The 21165-nt window shown below is 32.2% G+C and overlaps 1 protein-coding gene across 6 annotated transcripts in view; it reads left to right on the forward strand.

The window, feature by feature from the left end:
• LOC129226639 (pro-neuregulin-2, membrane-bound isoform-like) overlaps window positions 1-21165 on the forward strand; it is a 150802-nt gene that overhangs the window by 122703 nt on the left and 6934 nt on the right. Inside the window, exons 2-6 of one of the 6 annotated variants that reach the window (XR_008580809.1) lie at window positions 7623-7785; window positions 9597-9721; window positions 11201-11293; window positions 12551-12609; window positions 16121-16206. Coding sequence is in view for 5 of the 6 variants with exons in the window: in XM_054861267.1 (XP_054717242.1) it covers window positions 7623-7785; window positions 9597-9721; window positions 11201-11297; window positions 12551-12609; window positions 16121-16203 (527 nt within the window). In the remaining variant the exon portion in view is untranslated. Of the gene's footprint in view, window positions 1-7622; window positions 7786-9596; window positions 9722-11200; window positions 11298-12550; window positions 12610-16120; window positions 16207-21165 lie in introns of all 6 variants that reach the window. The other 5 variants (XM_054861267.1, XM_054861268.1, XM_054861270.1 and 2 more) reach the window with 5 other exon arrangements.

Below are 21165 nucleotides of genomic sequence, written 5' to 3' on the forward strand. Positions count from 1 at the left end.
CATAACTTCCATATTGGAGGTATAAGAAGGCACACGGCGTATACCTTCTGGGTCGTTTTGAAAAATAGCTTATCTCTTCTGATTTTTAATGAATTTGAGATTTTATTTTAAGGATTTTGTAAATATAACGACGCAAAAAAAAAGAGAAAAAATCTCCGAGACATATCTCACAGACATAAGTGTCTAAATGTCTATTTTTCTGATGCATTATTTATCATTTATTTTTCGTAGTACGTTTATCACAAGTATTACGTTTATCACAATTTACAGACTTCAGCCTGCTATATACAATGGAATCTCGTTATGATGAAATTCAGGAGACCGCAAATGTTATGTGTTGCAACAGAAATTTCGTTGTAATGCAATTTAAGTACTACAAAGGCAATTAAATCGGGGATGAAAATGTATTTCGCTGAAAAAGTTAGTTCGTTGCATTGGTGTTCGCGTAACGGGACTTCACTGAAGAACATATATTACCAGGGAACAAGAAAATATTCTGTACCTATTTTTCCCCCGTTTAGTTTAAGTTATCTAGCACCTTCCTTTTGAAGTAGCAGCGTACACCGTATTGTTTTTTAATTCGTGTATAGTAATCCTTCTGCTACTTTTATGACTACAGAATTGAGCGCTCTACTGAGTATGTACTTGTGTATTGCAATTGCTGTGTAGCTTAGTTAAAATAAAAAATAAAGCCTTCCACTTAGTTGTCAAAAATAATTAAACGAACAATATGTGCTGAATAGAATTTAGAGTCAACAACTTCATCTTTTAAGAAAATAAAATATTGCGGATACCGTCAACTGGACTGCAAAGGAATGTCATAGATGGAATATTAGGATAGATAAAGGGCATAAATTTAATTTCGCAAGTTTCATTATACAGAACTTTTTTACTTTCACTTGTAGTAAAAAATTCCTTAATTTTTAGTTGATTTTATTCACTTAACGTGTATGAATGCAGGGGAGACTAGGGATACTTGATCCCTAGGGATACATGATCAATAATGATACATGATCCCTAGGGGTACATGATCCCACAGCCAAAATTGTACCAAAATCATTAAGTAGAGATTTGAAACCTGAAAATTATATTAAAGTTAAACTTGTACATAAAAACTGGCTACATTTTGTTTTTTCAACCATTTTTTTAGCTCAAGAAATAATCGTCTGAATGTTATAAGGGAAACGTTTTTTAAGGAAAATATTCCGAAGTTTACATTATCCGTTAAATACAACTTAAAAAAAATCCGAAGTTTACTGTTAAAGTATAGACAGTCTCTAATAATTGAGGCATATTTTTAGTAAAATGCCAGTGATTGTTAATAATAGAACAAGCATGGGCGCCCATATGCAAAATTTTAAAGGGGAGCTCAGATATTTTCACCATGGTTTGGCAGGATATTTTTCCCATAGAAAACGATTGCAGTACAGATTAGAGTTATTAAAATCTGACATTTTTAATAACTTATTTATTAATGGCCTGAAAAGAAATGTTTTTGCATTTTTGCAAAAGAAAAGTACTAAAAGCAAGGAAATTCTAAGGGAGGGGGGGGGGCTTAAGTCCCCTCTTGCCCCCCTATATGGACGCCCTTGAGAACAAGTATATTGGTAAAAATTGCGTATTAGGGATACTTGATTCCTTCGTTTAGAGGGATACATGATCCCAGGGATCAAGTATCTATATGACAATATAAACACAATGAAAGCAATATAAATGTTGTTTACTTAGTTGACATTAACTTTAAACATTCAAAACCATGTTAACATAATAAAATTTATCATAGTTTGAGCGATAGATTTAAACAACTACTATATACTGTAAATATGCTAAACAATTGAAATATCAGTTCGCACTTGTAACCCACATAACACCTCAAACCGCTAAACATAAACTAACTCTGCTGATAAATTATGTTCTGATCAGCCAAATGAGCTTGAACAAGTTGAAATAGATGTCGAATCTTTGTTTGAAAGAAAAAAATAAATGATTTTACAATAGTTAAATTTAAGTTGCCCATGTTGACTCATTAGCGATAGAATGCAAAGTTGGACTTCTAGAGTTTGAAAGTTTTCTGAAGCGAAAACGTAATATGTTTAATCAATTTATTTTTCCTGAAAAATTGACAAAATGTGTTAAGCTGCACACATACAGTTGGGTTGAGCGGAACTTTAAGAACTATAACAAACGAATTGTTTGCATTTGACTTTTCAGGTTTTGAAAACATATAAGCTACGCTTTATTTTTTATGAGTACACTTACATTTTTCTTCCCTCTTTTTAAAAATTAATTCAAATGATGAAACTCTTAATTTTATTATTGCAAGACAAGAAGCAAATAAGATGATTTTCGTGCTTGTCACGATTGCTATTTTTTTATTTGTTGTAATTTTGTCTTCATTACGCTACTTTAAAAAAGTTGTTAGTTTTATTTATAAAATACGTATAGCAGTTTTTTTGTTCACAATTGTATTGGATAATAAGTAACTGATTAAAAGCATCATAAGTTCATGAAAGTTGTGTACATTTTTTTACAAATGTCTAGCGAAATTTGAATCTACGTTATTTTGTGTTCACATTATTATAATCTAATAAAGAAAATCAGAAATTGTGTTTTTTTTAGAAACATTATGTAGAAAACTAAAATCCATAAATAAATTGCCGATCTAATGAAAAGTCTACGTATTTTCTCAATGGGATCAAGCATCCCGCATGAAGGGATCATTCATCCCTTGATGTGGGAATACATGATCCCTTTATGAAATTTTTGAAAAAAATTATTTTACCAAAACTCTCTGTTTCATTTCAACTAAAAAAAATACTGTCAGAAAGAGGAAAAAATTACCTTTGTTCTAGTACTTTTATTTATTATTTTTTAATAAAAAAAAAAAACTGATAATTTGCGGCAGAGAAAAAAATTGAAAACTAAAGTGGGGATCAAGTATCCTCAGTCTCCCCTATGTAGTAGAAGCTAATGATTTATTTTCTAACCATTTCAAGAGGGTAACACTTCAAGACACTTTTACAGATGTCCTACGACTACATACACTATACGACGTAAAGTATTGGTACACTTTCAAACATTTTTTCAGATTTCTCTAGAAGCAAAAGACCAATTGCTCTGTAATTTTTTTTTCACATGAAAGGTATACTCCAGCCGCCATTTTCCAACAGAAATTAAGTCTACTATTTATTTAGCCGGCGAACATTGTAAATAGCTGGGAATAAGCTATAAATTTCAGAAATAAGTTAAAAACCTATCTAGAATTTATTTTTATATTTTCGTGAAATTGTCTCTTATACCCAAGGAGATATAAGCATTTCTTTCAAAAATGCAAATTCTTTTTGAAAGTTTTCGGCTCATATCACGCAGAGTTTTCCGTCAAACGCTACGAAACTTTCAGAATATTTGACAGCATATTAAAAAAAACATAATAATAAAATTTGAAATTAAAATATTTAAAATTTAATGAAATATGAAAGTTTAAAGCAACTAATGTTTCACTGCGCATGCTCGAAAGACAGCATTTTATAACCTTTATAATCGGAAGCCCAGATATATCCTACATCTCATAAAAATTTCCACCTTGATATCTTTAAAATCTAAAAAGTTATCCGTGGTCTAATGAGTTCGAATTTTAATAATTCTTGGCTGGACGACGAATCGCAAGGGATTTTCTTTTAATAAATTTAACTACAACTATAAAATGACAAAGATTAATTTTCATCAGCTGTTTGCGGACGAATTGAAAATTACTCGCACACCTCAGGTAGATGATCGCTGTTCTAGAGAGCCAATGGCCTGAACTGCTACTTTTGAGTATACTCAGTAGTTTCAAAATCCATTATAAAGGTTCAAAAATGCAGGGCAACTTTGAGCAAAGCTAAAAACGGGGCAAAATGAAATGATGAAATATTTACGTTGCTTTTAGCGCTACTCTATCTCAATATTTTAACTATGTAATAACACATGTAGCCTATTCCAGTCATTAAAAAAATACCTCTGAAAATTAAAGAATATGATAATACAATCAATTTTTAATAATTGATACTCATATTATCATATTTTGTTGTGAGTTAAAAATTATTTTTGTTATTACAAAGTGATAAATTTCTTGTTAGTAAAATTTTAAATATTAATTCAGACCTTCTAAAATTCGGTGAAGTATTTTTTTGGCTAATATTTCATTTTATTATTAATAATTTGTGCAATTAGTCCGGTACATGCGGGCAAAGTGAGATAGTTCATTCCATTTACTTATTTTGTCTTTTATCAAATACGTTACATATTTGAAATACACCGCCAGCTCAGTCATTTGACTGAATTGAATATTTGACGGAAATGACTGAGCTGGCGGTGTATTTCACGTATTTTGCTTTAGCCCTGGCTAATGGCGGTAATTTACTGAATATACCTTACATATTTATTTATTAGTTAGTTCATTTACATTCCTTCATTTAATAATTTCCTTATTTGTTCATTCATTCACTTATTTCCTTATTTATTCACTATTTTATTCTCTCATTTATTTTTTTTCCATTTATTCTTTCATTCCCGTTTCATTAATTAATTCATTCTTTTATTTAATCATTTATTTCACCCAAAATATCTTTAATGGTCTAACAGAAATTTTTTCACTAGAAAAACATTTTATTTTTCACTTTGCCCCATGGAAAAAAAAGTGAAAACTGTCCACCTTTTTGAAGAGGTAAAACTTACCGCCAAAAATTAAAAATAATGTTTCAATGACAGTAAAGTATGTTGTTCTTTCTTTATGTACCGTAATTGTTAAAGCAAACTTCAAATTTATTCACTTTGAAAAGAGTAAGTTATCTTAACTATTTCACTTTGCCCCACATTCCCCTACGTGCACTAAAATTTTCGTGGATGCAATTGAGTGACTATTTGAGAAAAAAAAATTGGAAGGAAACTATGAGAGATCCGTACTCTTTGCTCTCGGATACCTGTTGCTGTCGCGAGAGCTCCTTTTCTCCCAGAGATAAATGAGGAGTGACGCCGACGAAACAGATGGAGGGAGCGAGACAGGACGGATGACAGTCTGGCTCAATCCCAGAAGCAACAACTCTGATCCTTGAAGACGCAGACTGCTTGTTGTTTGCTTAGCGCGCCTCTCTCTTTTACCTACAAAATGAAACATGGGTCTAATACATTTTTGTTAGGGTTTATTCTTTGGGTGAAAGACAGCGAGTCTAGATCCCTGATACTGCGTCTCAGCATCCTTCGGTGGTGATAAAAGTGTCAGACAAAAAGCTGATGGTCTTCTGCTCGAAAAATAAACAAAACTCGTTTATTTTTACTCTGCTTAATGAAGGAGACGAAGGGAGTCGCTTGAAGAAGCGCCGAGCGAATTCTGGAGGAAGGAGCGTAGAGGAAAGCTCGCACTGCGTTGAAATTAGATTAAAGGAGATAATGCTTTTAACGGTGTGCTCTTTCAAAGAAACTTTGATTGCAATTAGAAATGAAAACAGAAACACCCTAAAAGCTTCGCCTGATCTCGAAAACTGAAACTAACACTCGAAATACGAACAACGGCAATAGGCACAAATAAACAGTACAGGAGGCATCCCTTTTCAGGACAGTCGCCTCCTTTGTCAGTGCCGGGCAGATAATGGAAAAACTATTAAAAGAATGAAGTTTTAATAATTAAGAGACAACTCCAGACCTAATCAGGTTTTAATATTTTCTCAGCCTGATTGGCCGTATAGATATTGAAAAATAGGAATTCAATTCCATTTAGTAGAATCAAAGAAATATAAGGAACTGTCAATGACAAGTTACTAATATTATTTATGTTTTTGTGCACGTGAAGAGCTTCAAAAAACCTAATTCCCCAGCAGTGGAAGGCTGGTAAATCATCATAACTTCAAAAAATTTAAATACAAGACCCACTTCAAAACAATGATTAACAATTGACGACCACGACTTGCTCAGCAGAATGATTCCCGTAAAGCTAAAAACAACTGTTTATTTATAAATGCCTATTTAAACCCTTTTGCGCTTTTTGACGTTGCTCGCGTTTTGATAGTTTTAGCTCAAAATATCTGATTTTAATTCATAATTTACAACCTCCTATTTCGCGCTTTTACTCAATTACTGCCTATTTTAAATAATTGATGATTTAAAAACTGACTGTAGTTAGGACAAATCCAACCTGGCAACATCGTCAGGTTGTGATTAAGATCTGCGTAGCCATCATAATGCTGCAAGGTTAGGTTTGCCACAACTGTAGTTCAAGAAAAATAAATAAATTGTACCCTGAGCAAGTGTACTTTTATTACATCAAGAATTCCAGAATTTACTGTAGGGCGCACCAAGAAGATTAAATAATTGTAACTTTTATAACGCATCTACTTATTGTGTTTTGCTTCATTACCATTAATATACACTCACTAATTAATTAAAAAAACTTTTGAGAGAAATTTCTTGCCTTACACGCACTGTGCAAGGGTCTGGAGGAAGTATCATTATATGGAGAATGTTTTGCTGGCATGAAAGTAGCACCCTGGAGTTCCTCGAGGGCAAACAAACAGCCATGCGATACCTAAATAATCAAGTGCACCCTGCAATCCTGATGGCGACGGATACTTCGTGGACGATAATGCAACTATACATCGTGCCAGGAGTGTCGAAAATTGGTTCGCTGAGCATTAGTCTAACTTCTAACACCTTTCTTGAATACCGCACAGCCCGGATTTTAACTGCAAAGAAAATGTGTGGAATACGATGGAAAGACCCATTGGACAGCACTCTCCTCTTCCATCTAATTTACAATATATAAAAAGCTTCATAGCCAATGCATGGTGTTCTCTGGAAGTAAATGTGCTCCAAAAGCTTTTAGACTCGGTGCCTAGATGAATCAGAGCAATTATCCGTGCAAAAGGTGGTCTAAAAAAATAATAATGATAGTTGGTCTTGGGTTTCTAATTTATTGGCCAGTGAGTGTATAAGACAGAAAAAATACATATATTCTGTTATTCATATAAAAAGCATCCATATCTTACTATCAAAATGAAATGCAAGTATTAAAGTTGAAACTTTAACCCCAATATTTTAAAGTATTCATTATTTATCACAGTTAATAAAATAGGCCCTGATCTATTCTCCTCTTTTTTTTCTGAATTGCTTTTACAGCAACCGAGTCAAAATCAATTCTGCATTCTTTCAAATTTACTCGAGCTTCGAAGCTTTTCTTTTCGTTTTTCATATGATTGAATGAAATACTAACATTTTTTAAAAAAAATGTTTAAGCAAATAAATTTGCTGCCAAAGATCAAGTTTAGCTATTTACATAGACATTTTATCTTCTCATCTATATCAGTACCAGGGAGGAAAAGGGGACTATGCCTATTTTTCAAAATCGAGATTTAAGCACCATCTAACTAAAATTTTTATACTCTACTCAGAAGCATGAAGCACTAACATTTGGGTTAAAATCTTCACTTTGTGAGGCTACTAACGCAATCCAGTAATGCAGATCATCACAAAGGAAAAACTGTAAACTCATCTCATGGTTAGATTTGCATTTGCGGTTTAGTGCCCTTTATCTGTCTAGTACTGACGCATGTGGATTAATTATATCCTAATTTGTTTTCTTTTTTTTGCAGCCAAAGCACCAACCGTCCGAAATCTTAAAGACACGAAAGTCGAAATGAATTCGAAGTTGAAATTGAAGTGCAGAATCTCAGGAAATCCTCCCCCAAGAGTCACGTGGTTCAAAAATGGAATCAGGGTTAAATCTGATGGAAGGATGAAAGTCAGATCAAAAAGGTAAATGTTGAATTATACACGTATGTGTAAAATGACAATTTCCGTGCGAAATATATTTTCGAAGAAAAACTTACTTCATATTAGAAAAACTAAGAAGCAAAGGGATATAAATGCCAAAATTAAAAATTTATGAAGAACTAATGCATGGTAGAAAATACTCTATAATGTATTTTGGCAAGAGATGGTAATAGTAGACCCGATAGTTAGTCCTATACAGAATGATTTTAGAAAAGTTTTTCAAAGGATGCATACCTAGGGTTTCGATTTTGCATGCGTTTTATTCAAAACTTAAAAAAAGGTCATTACATACTATTGACTGCCTCAATTGCAAAAACACGAGAAGAGTCAATAGTAGAATTGAAGTTCTCGGGGCAAAAATGTGACAAGCAACAGGGAGTGACTTTTTGATCAACATTTTCGTTTCTCACAACTGAAATTGAAATAAACATGACAATGGATGATGTCATTTGGAGAGAAACATATCTGGCTTTAGTATTGCAGAATATAAAATGCATAATATATTTGAAAATTTCTACAAATATTTTTTTTTTATAAGTTGGATATTTGCCTACTGAAAAATTCACATTTATGTGGCATATCACATATTCCTGCCCCGAGTCCTTCAATTGAAGTTAGCTAAATTGCACTATCCTCAATATTTCCCATTTTCTGAAAATGTTCATCTTTTGGCAAAATTTTATGATAGCAATTCTACTAAGTACAATTTTACTTTTAGTTTTTGCCTTTCCTACTGGAGATTGTACAGTTGATATAATGTACTTGCACCGAAGCTTATTGCTCTATACGTTAAAAAATTAAATTGTGGTATGTTGAAATAATAGTCCCAAGAATAGGTGAAAATAGAGTGATTTTAGCTATTAACATCAGCCCTGAGAACTGTTTCTAGAATGTTTACAGCGTATTCAATTAAATTGTTTTTTTTTTTTTTTAAATTATTGTTGAGACAGAAATTTATTCCATTCATTTGTCGATCCAAGTCAATTTGAAATCCTAGCATTTGCTTGTCTCTTTAGCAATGTATTCACTATATCTTTTTTTGGTTGCCCTATTCTATCGGTATATATTCAGGCTTTGGTAAAATCTGCTTGGACCTTGGACTAGTTATTTTTTTTATCTATTATTACTTTTTTTAGAATGAAAAAGGAAAAATTCTTAGATTGGATCAACGCCTACAAACGTTTTCGGCATCTCCTCTTCCTAATTTTATAAAATGGAATTTTTTAAGCCTTAACCGATCGAAATGTTTTTACCAGAGCCGTTGAAACATTATATTTATTTACACATCGATAAACTTGATTTAAAATCCAGATTTAATGCTCTTTCTTGTCACAAAACTCGCAAAGTTTGATAAAAGCAATATAATCAATATTGACACATCATTAATGTGTCATAACTTAGAAGACAAATTTCAGGACTTTAAGTATGCATTATTAACTAAGACTATAAAAACTAACCAATAAACATCATATTTTTATAATTTTTTGCGCGTATTGTAAGAGTTGAGACTGAATCACTTAAAATTATAATTGCGTAAACCCTTAATTTTTTTTTCCAATGCTTTTTTTTTTTTTTTTTTTTGAGTTCTGTCACTTACCTTGCTGGGGTGCAATATAATGACAAAACACATATTTGAGAGAATTCGTGCATTAATGAAGACATAAATATCACTACAGTAAAATTTTGATATTGGCTCTTTGTAGTCGTCGCCGAAACGGCAAGATAACTTTAAGCATGTATCAATGATGTATTTACGTGTCAGAAATATAACCACGTTTTGTTTCTCATTTCAGGCGGCATTCTCAATTAGTAATTAGTCAAGTAAACTTTCAAGATGCAGGGACATATGAATGTTCCGCTAGTAACATTTTAGGAAATGCAACCACATCTGCTACAGTAATAATCAACGCAACAACAGGTAAATACATTAGAATTGTTTCAGTCCAATTTTTTTTTTCTTATTCTAATATTCATTTGCATGCAATATACCGACAGCTCGAGTGTGCCACCCATGGACTGCATTTAAGTGATTGTTATGAACTTACGAAGATCTGAAATAGTCAACAACCGAGCTAGCGGCAGATGTCATCTCACTGAAGTTGAGAGTGCCAACAAAACTGGTAGTTAAAGTAGTATATTTAGCCAACAGTGAGAGTTCGCAGCAATAGTACGGTTCAATTCGTCAATTGAAGGCAAAGCTTGGGTATAAAGTAGTACATACCGCTCTCTGGTACATTATATGTAGTTCTGCCTTGGCTCTGGTTTAAGGCCGGTACATACTGCTTAATATTCATTTGATATCATGGCTCTATATTTTCTTTCCCCAAAATTTCTATCGTATGATTATTTAGATTTTTTTTTGATATTAAGTCTTCTTGAGTTGCAGCACGTATATTTGATGTAACTACTGTTTATCAAACTCATTTACTCATAAGTCTTGCTTACTCGAAGACATCGAAGTAAGTTTATTGCACAAAGACGAATGAAACTTAGAAGCAATTTTTCATAAGAAAGTTTCGTTAAGTCTAGAAATGAGAAAATTACGCTTTAAAAGTATTTCTGAAAATCGCAATGAAAAACTAACATTTTCTAACTACAGACATTTCAACTTCCTCTCTTTGATTTGCTCTTAATTAAAAGGCGTTTAACCCTTTCAGGGGCGCGTCATTAATTTTTGAGAAATCTTAAGAAAAAACACCACAAATGGGTTTATTTGATTATCTACACATAGATTTTTCAGTTAAAAATTTTTTTTTTCAGAATTTTTTTCACTGGGGTGGTGTCTCCATTTATTTACACCCCCCACCTGGGGAAGGACAAAAACCATGTTTATGCATGTAAAAATGAATTTGAATCTTTTCGAACAATATGATTGTCTACCTCAGGAAAAAAGAAAAATGATTCACTCTTTCAGCGCTAATTAAAAATTTTAAAATCTGAAAAAAATTCCAATTTTTGGGGTGAACGAAAAATTGAAAATTTGAATTGAACAAGAAATTGAGCCTACGAAAAAAAAATTTTTTTGTTATTCTACCATCTAATGTTGTTTATTGAACTTAAAAGAAGAGGACTCAAGGGATTTTGATTCAAAAAATTCATAAAAAACAGAGAAAAAAATTTATGAATTAGTGGTTTCACAGCGCGACCACTGCCCCTGAAAGGGTTAAAGATATTTAATGTAAACTATTTACTACGTTCTGCCAAATAAAACCATAAAATAGAAAACGATTTTATTTTCTGTGAAGTTCAATCAATCTGGTATATTGAATATTCTTTTATCTTATTACAAAAAACATTAAAAGTGTTTTATTTAACTTTTTGGATTTATTCTTCGTATTGCACTTTTGAATGTAAGCACACCAAGACGTACGATAACTAATGTTTTATTTCTTTATAGACTGGGTATTCAAGAAATCACCATGTCCGAAAAACAACTTTTGCCTTAATGGTGGCAATTGCAGCTATTTTGAAACTGTACAAGAATACGTTTGTGAGTAAGTAAACATACTTTAAAAGAATAGTAGCACCATTAAAAGGAATTGTTTTAATACCTTATATCCCTTCATTCATTAAATAACTTCTTTAAGTTTTTCCAGACAATGATTTTAATTTTTTTTTGCGATTTTTGTTTCCTCTTAATTCAGACAACATTTCCTAGTTTTTACATTTGCATTAGGGGAATATTTTTTTTAACTAGGATAAATATTGGCCTTTGAGATAGATGGTTTGAATGTTTGCATTTTCAACAAGTAAAGAAACAAAATAACATTTTTATTTACCTTCTGACATTATGCTTGAAGTTTTCAGGCCAACTAATCTTTTCTGCTCCGCGCTACCTAGAGGTAATTTTCAAGTACAAGTGGTGGATTTTTTACTACGTATTTTCGACTTTAACGGTCATGCCAACGTCATTCAAACATATGCCTTGATAAGGATAACTATTTTTTTGTAATGTTTTCATCTTGGTTCAATAATGTCTCGGAATTATTGCTTGAGATAATTCAAAACAAAGAAATTAAGGAGAAATTTTTTATATTTTCATTTACACATTATGTTTGAAGTATTTAGTCCGGCAAAATTTGTGCGCACAGCACTAAGCGTTAACTAAATCCGTCTAGGGATGAATTTTTCGTTTGAAATGTTAGCCTTAGGTGCTTCCTAGTGCTATTCAGAGACTACATTTCCACAATGTGTTAAAAATCCACAAAACATGTTTTTTCAACAAAATTTTCAGCAAAATGGTGATGCCAAAGCCATTTTAAACGTTGTGAGTATATTTATACTGTGTATGCAAACTTGTGTTCATATATATTTATTTAAAAATAATGTATTCCAAAAGATATCAAGCCAAAAAATAGGAACTGGTTGCCACAGTATTTTAAGACACAAATACTAAAGAAAAATTCGGCGGAAAAAACGACTTTGATGATTAGTATCAACGGAAAGAGTTACTTTATTGGTGCTAATTAGCGAAGATACCACATCTTTTTCCATTTTTGAAAAGTTGCATTTAGGGAAAAGTCAGCTTGATGCAGTTTTCAAGCATTGAGGCTACTTTTGTATGCTTTGCAGCCCGGTTTAAAATTACCTTCTTGCTGCTTTTAATCAAGTTTTTGTGAACCTTCAAAAGTATGCTCCTAAAATGTGAAGTTTCTCGAAACAAATAACTATCCTTTACAGAAGCATACCATTGTAGAATATGTTTATGAAGCTTTCAATTCATAATAATCAAGTGTACTGTTTTCAGGTGTGCGGAAGGATATCGGGGCCAAAGATGTGAAAGTAAAGCTGCCTCCATATTTAATAGTAAGTATTCAATATTTTAGTCTTTCTTTTTTTTCGAGTAGATATGACATGGATAGTAAAGGCAGATAAACCCTTGAGATTTTTCATTTGATTTGCATATTTTACACTCGGGACACTTTCGGCGCCTTTTAAACCAAAATTCTATCGATGGATAATCTAAATCGAAAACATGTACGTAACAATGTACGTAAATAAACTCTTGTCGCCTGAACTGCTGTTTCAATGTTCGAAATTTTTATTCCTGTAAGTAATTAATGTATTTAAATTCTTCCTTCATTTTGTTCTTGAAAGCATGAGTCCATTCGGCGTTTTTAGTAGTTATTTTCAGATCATTTCATAATAGCCTACCACATTTCATGTAACTGGAAAATTTGTGTTTTGAAACCATTTGAAAACTTTACTATACCAATGGTTGGAACCTAATTTCTATGAAATGCGAAGCGAACAATCACACCATTTTTGAAATTGGTTGTAATTACCTGCTGATAGATATTAATACGCAATCATACAGTTAGAAGCGGTTAAGTAGATAATCTTTTATTTAGGTAGTTTACAGTTTCTGAAAGCACAGAGAGCTTTAGTTTTAAGTATGTGTATTAAGATTAGTAATGCAACATCTATCATTATATAATATTTAAAAAATTTTAGAATTTTTTTACTGACTTGAGAGGTCTTGTAAAATTTATTGAAACGAGACGGCTTAAGCATTTAATTGACAGTTACCCTAATCAAAGCAAATCAATTTGACAGCAAACTGCTAAAGTTTCAATTTGTTCTTAATTAAAACATAAACTCCACATTTTCAATGGCTTTTTCTTGGTAATTTAGGGGAGAAAAAAAATCTCATCGGCCCAGTTCATACGCAATTAAAACCATTTAATGCCTTAGTTAAGCCGTCAAAGTTTACCTGAAGCTTCCAAAGTTTTATGTGTCCCCAAGTATTACACTTTGTATTGATAGCAAAATTTCTGCATTTAAAAACATCAAAAATATGCGTGAAAAATATACTATGCATGACTTACTGCTTTGGAAAATAAGTCTTTTTCACCTAAACGGCTAGTCACTGCCTTTAATATTGATGATTTTTGAAGCATATTAACACGAAAAGATAACAAAATCCAACCGTTTGTTAACGACATCAACGTAAAGAAAAATAAATCCCCAGAAAAAAAAAAAACACATCCTTGTTTGAAGTAGAAAGTTTATTTTGTTCAGATTGAGTTTAGAAGAAATTGAAATAAAGTACATATGAAATGAAGTTATTTAGTAATTGGAACGTTATGCAGTTAAGACAATAACGTAAATATACTTCATTCAAACCATTTTTCTGAATTATAGAAAGTAAATTTATTAAATATTTTAAATACAATAAATACAAGTTTAAATTATTATTTTCAACCCGGATAAAGTTTCAAATATTTCTTTTCCTGTATATTTGTTTTGCGGTTTAAGTTTACAACAATCTTTGATGATATTTTATTACTTCAATTCTGTAAAATATTACTAAGTACATGCATACATCTGTGACTCCGTTTAGGCTATGACCGTCGATCATTTTAATGATGCCCTTTTTGAGTGATTTTAGTTCTGATATTGTAAAGTATTGGGGAGCACGCGCACTAATGTCATGAGAGCTATTTTTAGTGTGTGGCACATTTGAAAAGTAAATAAATAAAGTACATGCCATGCTGGTGTTATGAAAATATTAAAATATAAGGGTGCTGCGGAGGGGACAGACGAAGGTAAGAATTTAAGTAATGATTAGTTTTTTAAGAATGCAGTAAAATCTCTTTTTCGTTCGGTTTTAACTTGCGGTAGAACAAAATACAATATCTATTTTATATTACTTATTCAGACGGTAAATCGTACTTTTTTATACTAAATTCATTTAAACAGACAATACACATTACTTTGATCTATTAAGAGTGATCTTCTCCCCCCCTCCCCTGTGTTTACTTCACTTCTGCTTACTTCTTCAGACACCCGTGCTAAATCTTACGCCGTGACTAATTTAAATGTACTAGTTTTTCAAGTCTTCACTCTTACTCATTCGTGATAAAAAGTCATGGCATGGCATAAAATGAAATTCAAATGCAATATGTATTGATTTGAATATTAGTTATTATTTACGTCTCCTAAAGGCTTTGAATTGTATTGGGGTCATTGAAGGATATTCGTGTCTTTAGAATATTCTCAATTTTTGTCTTCGTTTGACTATGTTACGTAACACACTTTGTACTTTCTCTTTTTAAAAAAACAAGTTTTGCCAAATAAATTGCGTCATTCTGTGTGCGATGTCCAGAAGACCCCTTAGCATCTACAGCCGCGAAATTTGAGATTAATTCAGAGCCCTATGGCGTGCAATTCGGAGCGTTTTTTTCCCTCAAACTTCTTTTAGTTATTTCGCAATTAAATTTTAAGCTAAATATTCCTTATGGAGACGCAAACATTCCCCACACCTCATAATGTTTTATATCATTCAAAAACTTTGGTTTTTTCTGCATACAATGAAGTTCGTTCCAAATTTATCAGTTAATTCCAACAGGACTTATAACAGGTTCTAGATTAGTGGAAATCCTAACCTAAACTCAATTCAAGAACAAGCTATTGAGCATAACGGTACTGAAGACGAATTAAACTACAATCAAATCTTACTAAAGATTTAATTAAGAATTTCAAAACATTTCTTATGGCTATTTTGCTATGCATAAAAATCTAATGATGGTTTAGCAGTTGGTAATAAAGTCGTTGAAACGTTATGACGTCTTGAAATTAGAGTAAGCTCCCAATGGTGAGAAATATTGTAATACTTGAGATTTTGGCGTAGTTACCAAATTTTGGGTAACATCTTTTCATTCTGAAAACATCGGTATTTCAAAAACATTAGTAAATGAATGAATAAACAAATAAAAAAAGTCCAGAATATATTGTTATTAGGAACAAACTATTGAACCCTTATCCAATCGACTCATGGTGTGGAGAACGAGACCAGCAGCGAACTTGGAATTAGTAGAAATCTGAACGGAATTGTTTGCAGTTTCTGGCTGACTTGGTGAGCGATAGCCATAAGGACTTTCTTAAGATGCATGTTTCAGTTTGTTACTAGCAGCTAGGGTGGCTATATTAGCCACCTGCAGTCGGTTGATATACACAGCCTTCGGAGTTGTATTTTGGGAGTTCCGCCCCCTCCTTACCGCCCGCGACGGCACAATAATTGATGAAAAGTACATTTTTTTACGTAGTACATTTTGAGGTCCAAATTACTTTTAATTTTCTATTTTTGCACAGAGTGTCAAAGTCATAAGTTATGGAAATATATTATTTTAATAGTGCTTTTTTGTTGCACCTGAGTCAGATAACTTCAAACGATCAATATATTTATAATAAAACCTTTTTTTTTGCACTGATAAATATATATCTGTCCAAATTTCTTTCAGTTAATTTTCAAGAGGGTGGTGGTTAAAATTTTGTCCTTTGTCAGTTTAATTAATTTTTGTATTTGTTTCCTTTGGTCTCGCACCTGTAGATGCGCCGAAGGCTCCACATGATTTGGACGCCACAACTCACATGCTGACGCACTACTGGGGTAAATGAGGGGTAAGCGAAACTTTTTAGTAGCTTCTTAGGCTATGCAAGAGTTTGTCGCTTATTAGAAATGCTCGTTTAGTAACATTTTTAGGCTAGTCAAGAGCTCTTGGTTTCAATTGATAATTTTAATTTGACCCTCAAACTACGTGGAAAATGCGAGACAGAAAATAAAACACTTAAACATCAGAAATTGTAAGCACTTCTGGATCATTCAGAATTTTGTTACCTTGCTTTTTGATTAGAGGGGTGCATACTAACAACTTTACGTTTTGAAAGGTAAATGCAAAATATTCGAAAGGATTGTATTCCTCCTTTTAAATATGAGAAACACTCAATAGTTCTTCTTGGATGGTAGAAGATCTCTTTACTAACATTGTTTTCTTTCGTAGTAATATTTAACTATTTTACTTCTCTCAAACGAAAAGATGAACTTATATCTGTTTTTTAAAGCAAATCAACAGCAACTAAAACCTTTTTGGTATGCAATGCACGTACAAACATAAAATTATTTTTCTTTGCTTTTTTGTCTCCCCCCCCCCCCACACCCACAATGATTAACAATGCCACATATCAACATTGTTCCATCGCGTATTTTTAAAAAACATAGTTAATTTTTTCCTTGAAACATTAAAATTATTTGGATTTAAGTTTAAACAGATATTTATGAAGAAAAATTGTTTGAATGAAGTTGTTTCCATCAGTCAAAAGAAATACTTTTAGTCACTGAAGTTGATAGAATGAGCAAAAAAAATAACATGGAGCGAGGAAAATCTTTTATTTTCAAAACGTTTAATTTTTGATTATTTTTTTTAAATTTTCCAATTTTTCTAACAAAGCGTGGTCTTTATGACGTCAAAAGTGTTGCACTTTGGCGCGTGTTCCACTGTCGCGCGGAATGCTTACGCTTGCTGTCTACCGAGTTTCCACGTTATGATAATTGAGAAGCGAATTAAATATTGCACTCTACGCTTGCTATCAATCGTGTCATTGCCAGTATATGTGATTAAAGATGCGAATTAAATATTGCACTCTGCGCTATTGACATCAGTGAATGGCATTTCATCATTTGTAATGTCATGTGCAGATGCGTAAAAAACAAGATTGAATCTGCGCACCGATTAAAATAAATTTTTAAAAATATTAAACTTTATCAAATTATTTAAAACATGGTCAGGTCCTACGTTTTTAAGCATGCTCTTTCAGAAAAAATACTTTAAACGACCCCATTTTAACTCGACGCATTTTATAATTTACTAAATTCTTAGCATTATTGAAACTCATGAGTGCCTGTAGTTTTACTTTAAATTGATAATAATTTCGAAAAATAATCTGGATTTCGTAAATTTCCTCCCGAAACGCAGCAGGAAGTAAACAAATGTGAGTGACTTAGTGTAGTTCTTGATCGAAAAATGTTTGCATCCCTTTTGTAAAAAATGTACCTTTTTTTTTTTTTTTTTGCAAAAGTTTGATAACTGACGAAGCAAGTCCTTTGCATCCTTTTCCCCCTTGGAAATGAACATAGAACTTAAAATATTTCAAATTTTCAATGATCAGAAATTGCTTTTGGATCGGGTCATTTCTTGATCACTGCTGGGGTAGTTTCTGACAGTCTCGTTTTTTTTCTAGACAATATATATATTTAAAATGGTTATACAACAGTAATTTTTAAATAGCACATTTCATGGAATAAATGTTGCCGTGGGCAGTAACTGTCGATTTTTTATTCTTTTTTTTTTTTTTTTTTTTTTTTTGCATTTTTGTCATCTATTGTACGTTATCTTTATTGCTTGTTTGGTTTCCGCTGAAAAAAAAAAAGTTTAATTCCAACATTTCCCTATTGTTGGTATGTAATCCAAAACGCGTTTCTTCAAATGTCTCGAAAACTCTTTTCTACAGATACTGCCGTTTACCTGCACTCAGCTGAATAGACCCACAAGTCTTAGGTAATCAGCAGACAAGATGATTTTTTTCAAAGAAAGAAAAAAATGAGCAATTTAAAATGTCAAAATATATTTTTGAATCCTGTTCTTTTCCCCGTAGTTTTTTCTGGTGTTTTATAGTGCTTTTAAGTGATAAATGATGATTAAAGTTTGCAGATAATAAATATTAATTAATCGAATGGAACCAAAATTACGTATTCATTAACTTTGCAACAAAATTTTTGCAACAAGAAATGAACATGTTCTATAATTATCCCAGTGATTAATAATTGCCTCATCTATTAGTAGTAACATTTGATGTAACTCGCTGCTATTATTATTATTATTTATGAGTATTTATTTTAAATCTAGAAAAACTAATCCAAAACTAACTTTTTCAAAAGAAAATTTAAAAGTTCAAAAAGTAATTTTAATTATATATTTTAAAATAAATTTTAAAGAGAGCAAGAAAAATCTTGATATATGCATACTTAGGAACCCATGTTTGAAATAACAAGTTAGATAAGCAGTAAAAAATTCTTAATTTTATACACTAAACAGCATATTATAGTTGGCTAGAGGAGACTGGGTATAGCTGATATCTTTACATTTTGATTTTTCGAAATTTTGCTACTGATGTTACGCCTCTCAATATAAAATTATATGTACTAAGCAAAGAGCACCGCTCAGGATATATTCCATTCAAAAAGGTGCGACTGGTTGAGGATGGGACTTTGCTATCTCTGACTGTTTCGACGCTACTTTGGAAGAACTGCTGAACACGTGATTTTGCATTGTTCACTTCCACGTTTCCCTCCCTATTTTGATAAAATAAGAGCAGACTTGACGCATGCGCCAATTGGCGCTTGGTCTCAGTTAAGGAAAACAGACAGTACTTCTATGACTATTTTACCTTCAAATAATGGTTTCAAAGCCTTTGTTACATATTTTTTTACCGATAAAAAAAAAAATATTTTTTTTTTCTGAAGCGGATCAACTTGACCCAATGTGGATCAAGTTGATGCGCAAATGAATAAGCTGTTATGCTGGCGTTATAAGTAACTAGATAAAAATTTTCAGAGTTGCTAAAGTACTTGAAGTATTAGTCCGAGTTAAATGATGTATGCAAGTCTGAATCACAGCTGATACAAGCATAAATATGAATATTTTCTCTTAAATGCTCTCTTTAACCAATTTCAATCCCCCCCCCTTCCTTTGTTTTGTTTTTTTTATTTGATCTTTTTAATCATTTCTGGAGAAAGAAAAGCTAAAAAAGTTTGGGAGTTAAACTATAACTTGACCCATGCACAATGACGCAACTTGACCCAAATAAGCCCGCCATTTTGTCAACACAAAAACGGCGAAAAAACAGCATCGGAAAAAAGCAACTTTCTCTTAGCTAAAATCATGTCTCCTAGTCGAGGAACATAGAATTGTTATAAACGTGACTGATCAACCGAATAAATGTGATTAACGGGATTGATTGTTTAAATTAACATGGTTTATCAATTTGCTGAGAGTAATTGGTTAACTAAACCTGATTAGTTAATCGAAAGTGATAAAATGAACATGATTGTTTGAATGACTTTAGTAAATAAACGTGGTTAATTGAACGTGACTGATAAAATGAACGGTAATGACTGATTGAGCGACATGATTAACTTGATTAATCTATTTGATGAACGTGATTTATTGAGTCGGTGAACTTAATTGGTTGAATGAACATGGTTGATTGTACGGCATTTTAAAAAAGATAGCATTATTCATTCAATCAATGCGTGATGAACGTCATTGATTGAATGAATGTTATTAACTAAGCATGATGGATTCAACGAGGTTTATGATCTATAAAAATTTTATACATACGTATATGAACCCTCTAATGCCCCCTTCTTATGAATTTAAATGATACAGTTTGTGCCATGAACACCTTCCCATTGGGGGCACCCCTGTTGTGTCACAAAATAGCAAAAACCACGCCCATATACGTGTGAATGCAATAATTCAATCACACAATTGTAATTAAAATTCATGTACGTAAATACACCAATGTAACTAATGTAACCGTATCAGCATCATATTTTTTTCTTGCGAAAATATCGAGTTTTGAGCAGAATAAACTCCATGTGCTGTAATAGCTAAGATTAATAATCCTAAGAAATTCTTTACATATTTTATATATTTTATGTTTAACCTTCAAAAATTTTGCCGATTTTGCACATCAATTTTCAGAATATTTAAGAAAACTTGCTCACTTTGACTACGCCTCCCTCCGACCCCTATCCCTTATCCGCCCTGGCAGATTGGGCAATTTTGCAATCTTTTTATGCAAGAAGTTTAATTTACCTTAGTATTGCTTTTTTTGCTGTAGTCAGCACTTGATCTATTTTTAATTAATACCAATAGTGGTTCAATTTGCTACAAATAGAACGATCTAGTTGTTCCCTTCGTTATAGTATAGTTCAGGCAACCGGCTACAGTGCATTATTACGTCATAAATCAATGTTATTAATTTGAGCAGGCATTAGAACAGTATGTTACCTACAAGCCACTCTGTCATCTATGATACGAGGACTTAAAATTATCTCGAACGGGGGGGGGGGCGGGGGGGGGGGGGGGGCAGTTTCTTTAGAGATGGTGGTCAAATTTATCTGGCTAATACTTGTATGCTTTAGAGTACAAAGTTAGGATATTTTTTTAAGAATGTTTTAAAAAGAAAATGTAAATTTATCGACCCCTTTACTGCTCAGGGCCAAAATAAATTTGTGACTGTCCTACGGTTAAACAAGTGCTTACGAAAAATACCGAATTGAATTATGTTTTAACTATGTCTTTTTGTGTGTTATGATCAAATCCAGGTATTAAATTGTCTTTTAAAGAAACTCCATAAAATGTTCGAACACAAACGGTTGGAACATTGCGTCTACGCATCTTTATTAAGTAATTAATCAACTGAACTGAGTGCCAGAAAAAGACAACATTAGTTTGGACACTGCTTTAACTGAAATTCTTCGTACCATGATCTTCCCCGAAACGCCGCAATTAGCCA

Source organism: Uloborus diversus, chromosome 7 (genome assembly GCF_026930045.1).
Source record: "Uloborus diversus isolate 005 chromosome 7, Udiv.v.3.1, whole genome shotgun sequence".
Taxonomy (NCBI): Eukaryota; Metazoa; Arthropoda; class Arachnida; order Araneae; family Uloboridae; genus Uloborus; species Uloborus diversus.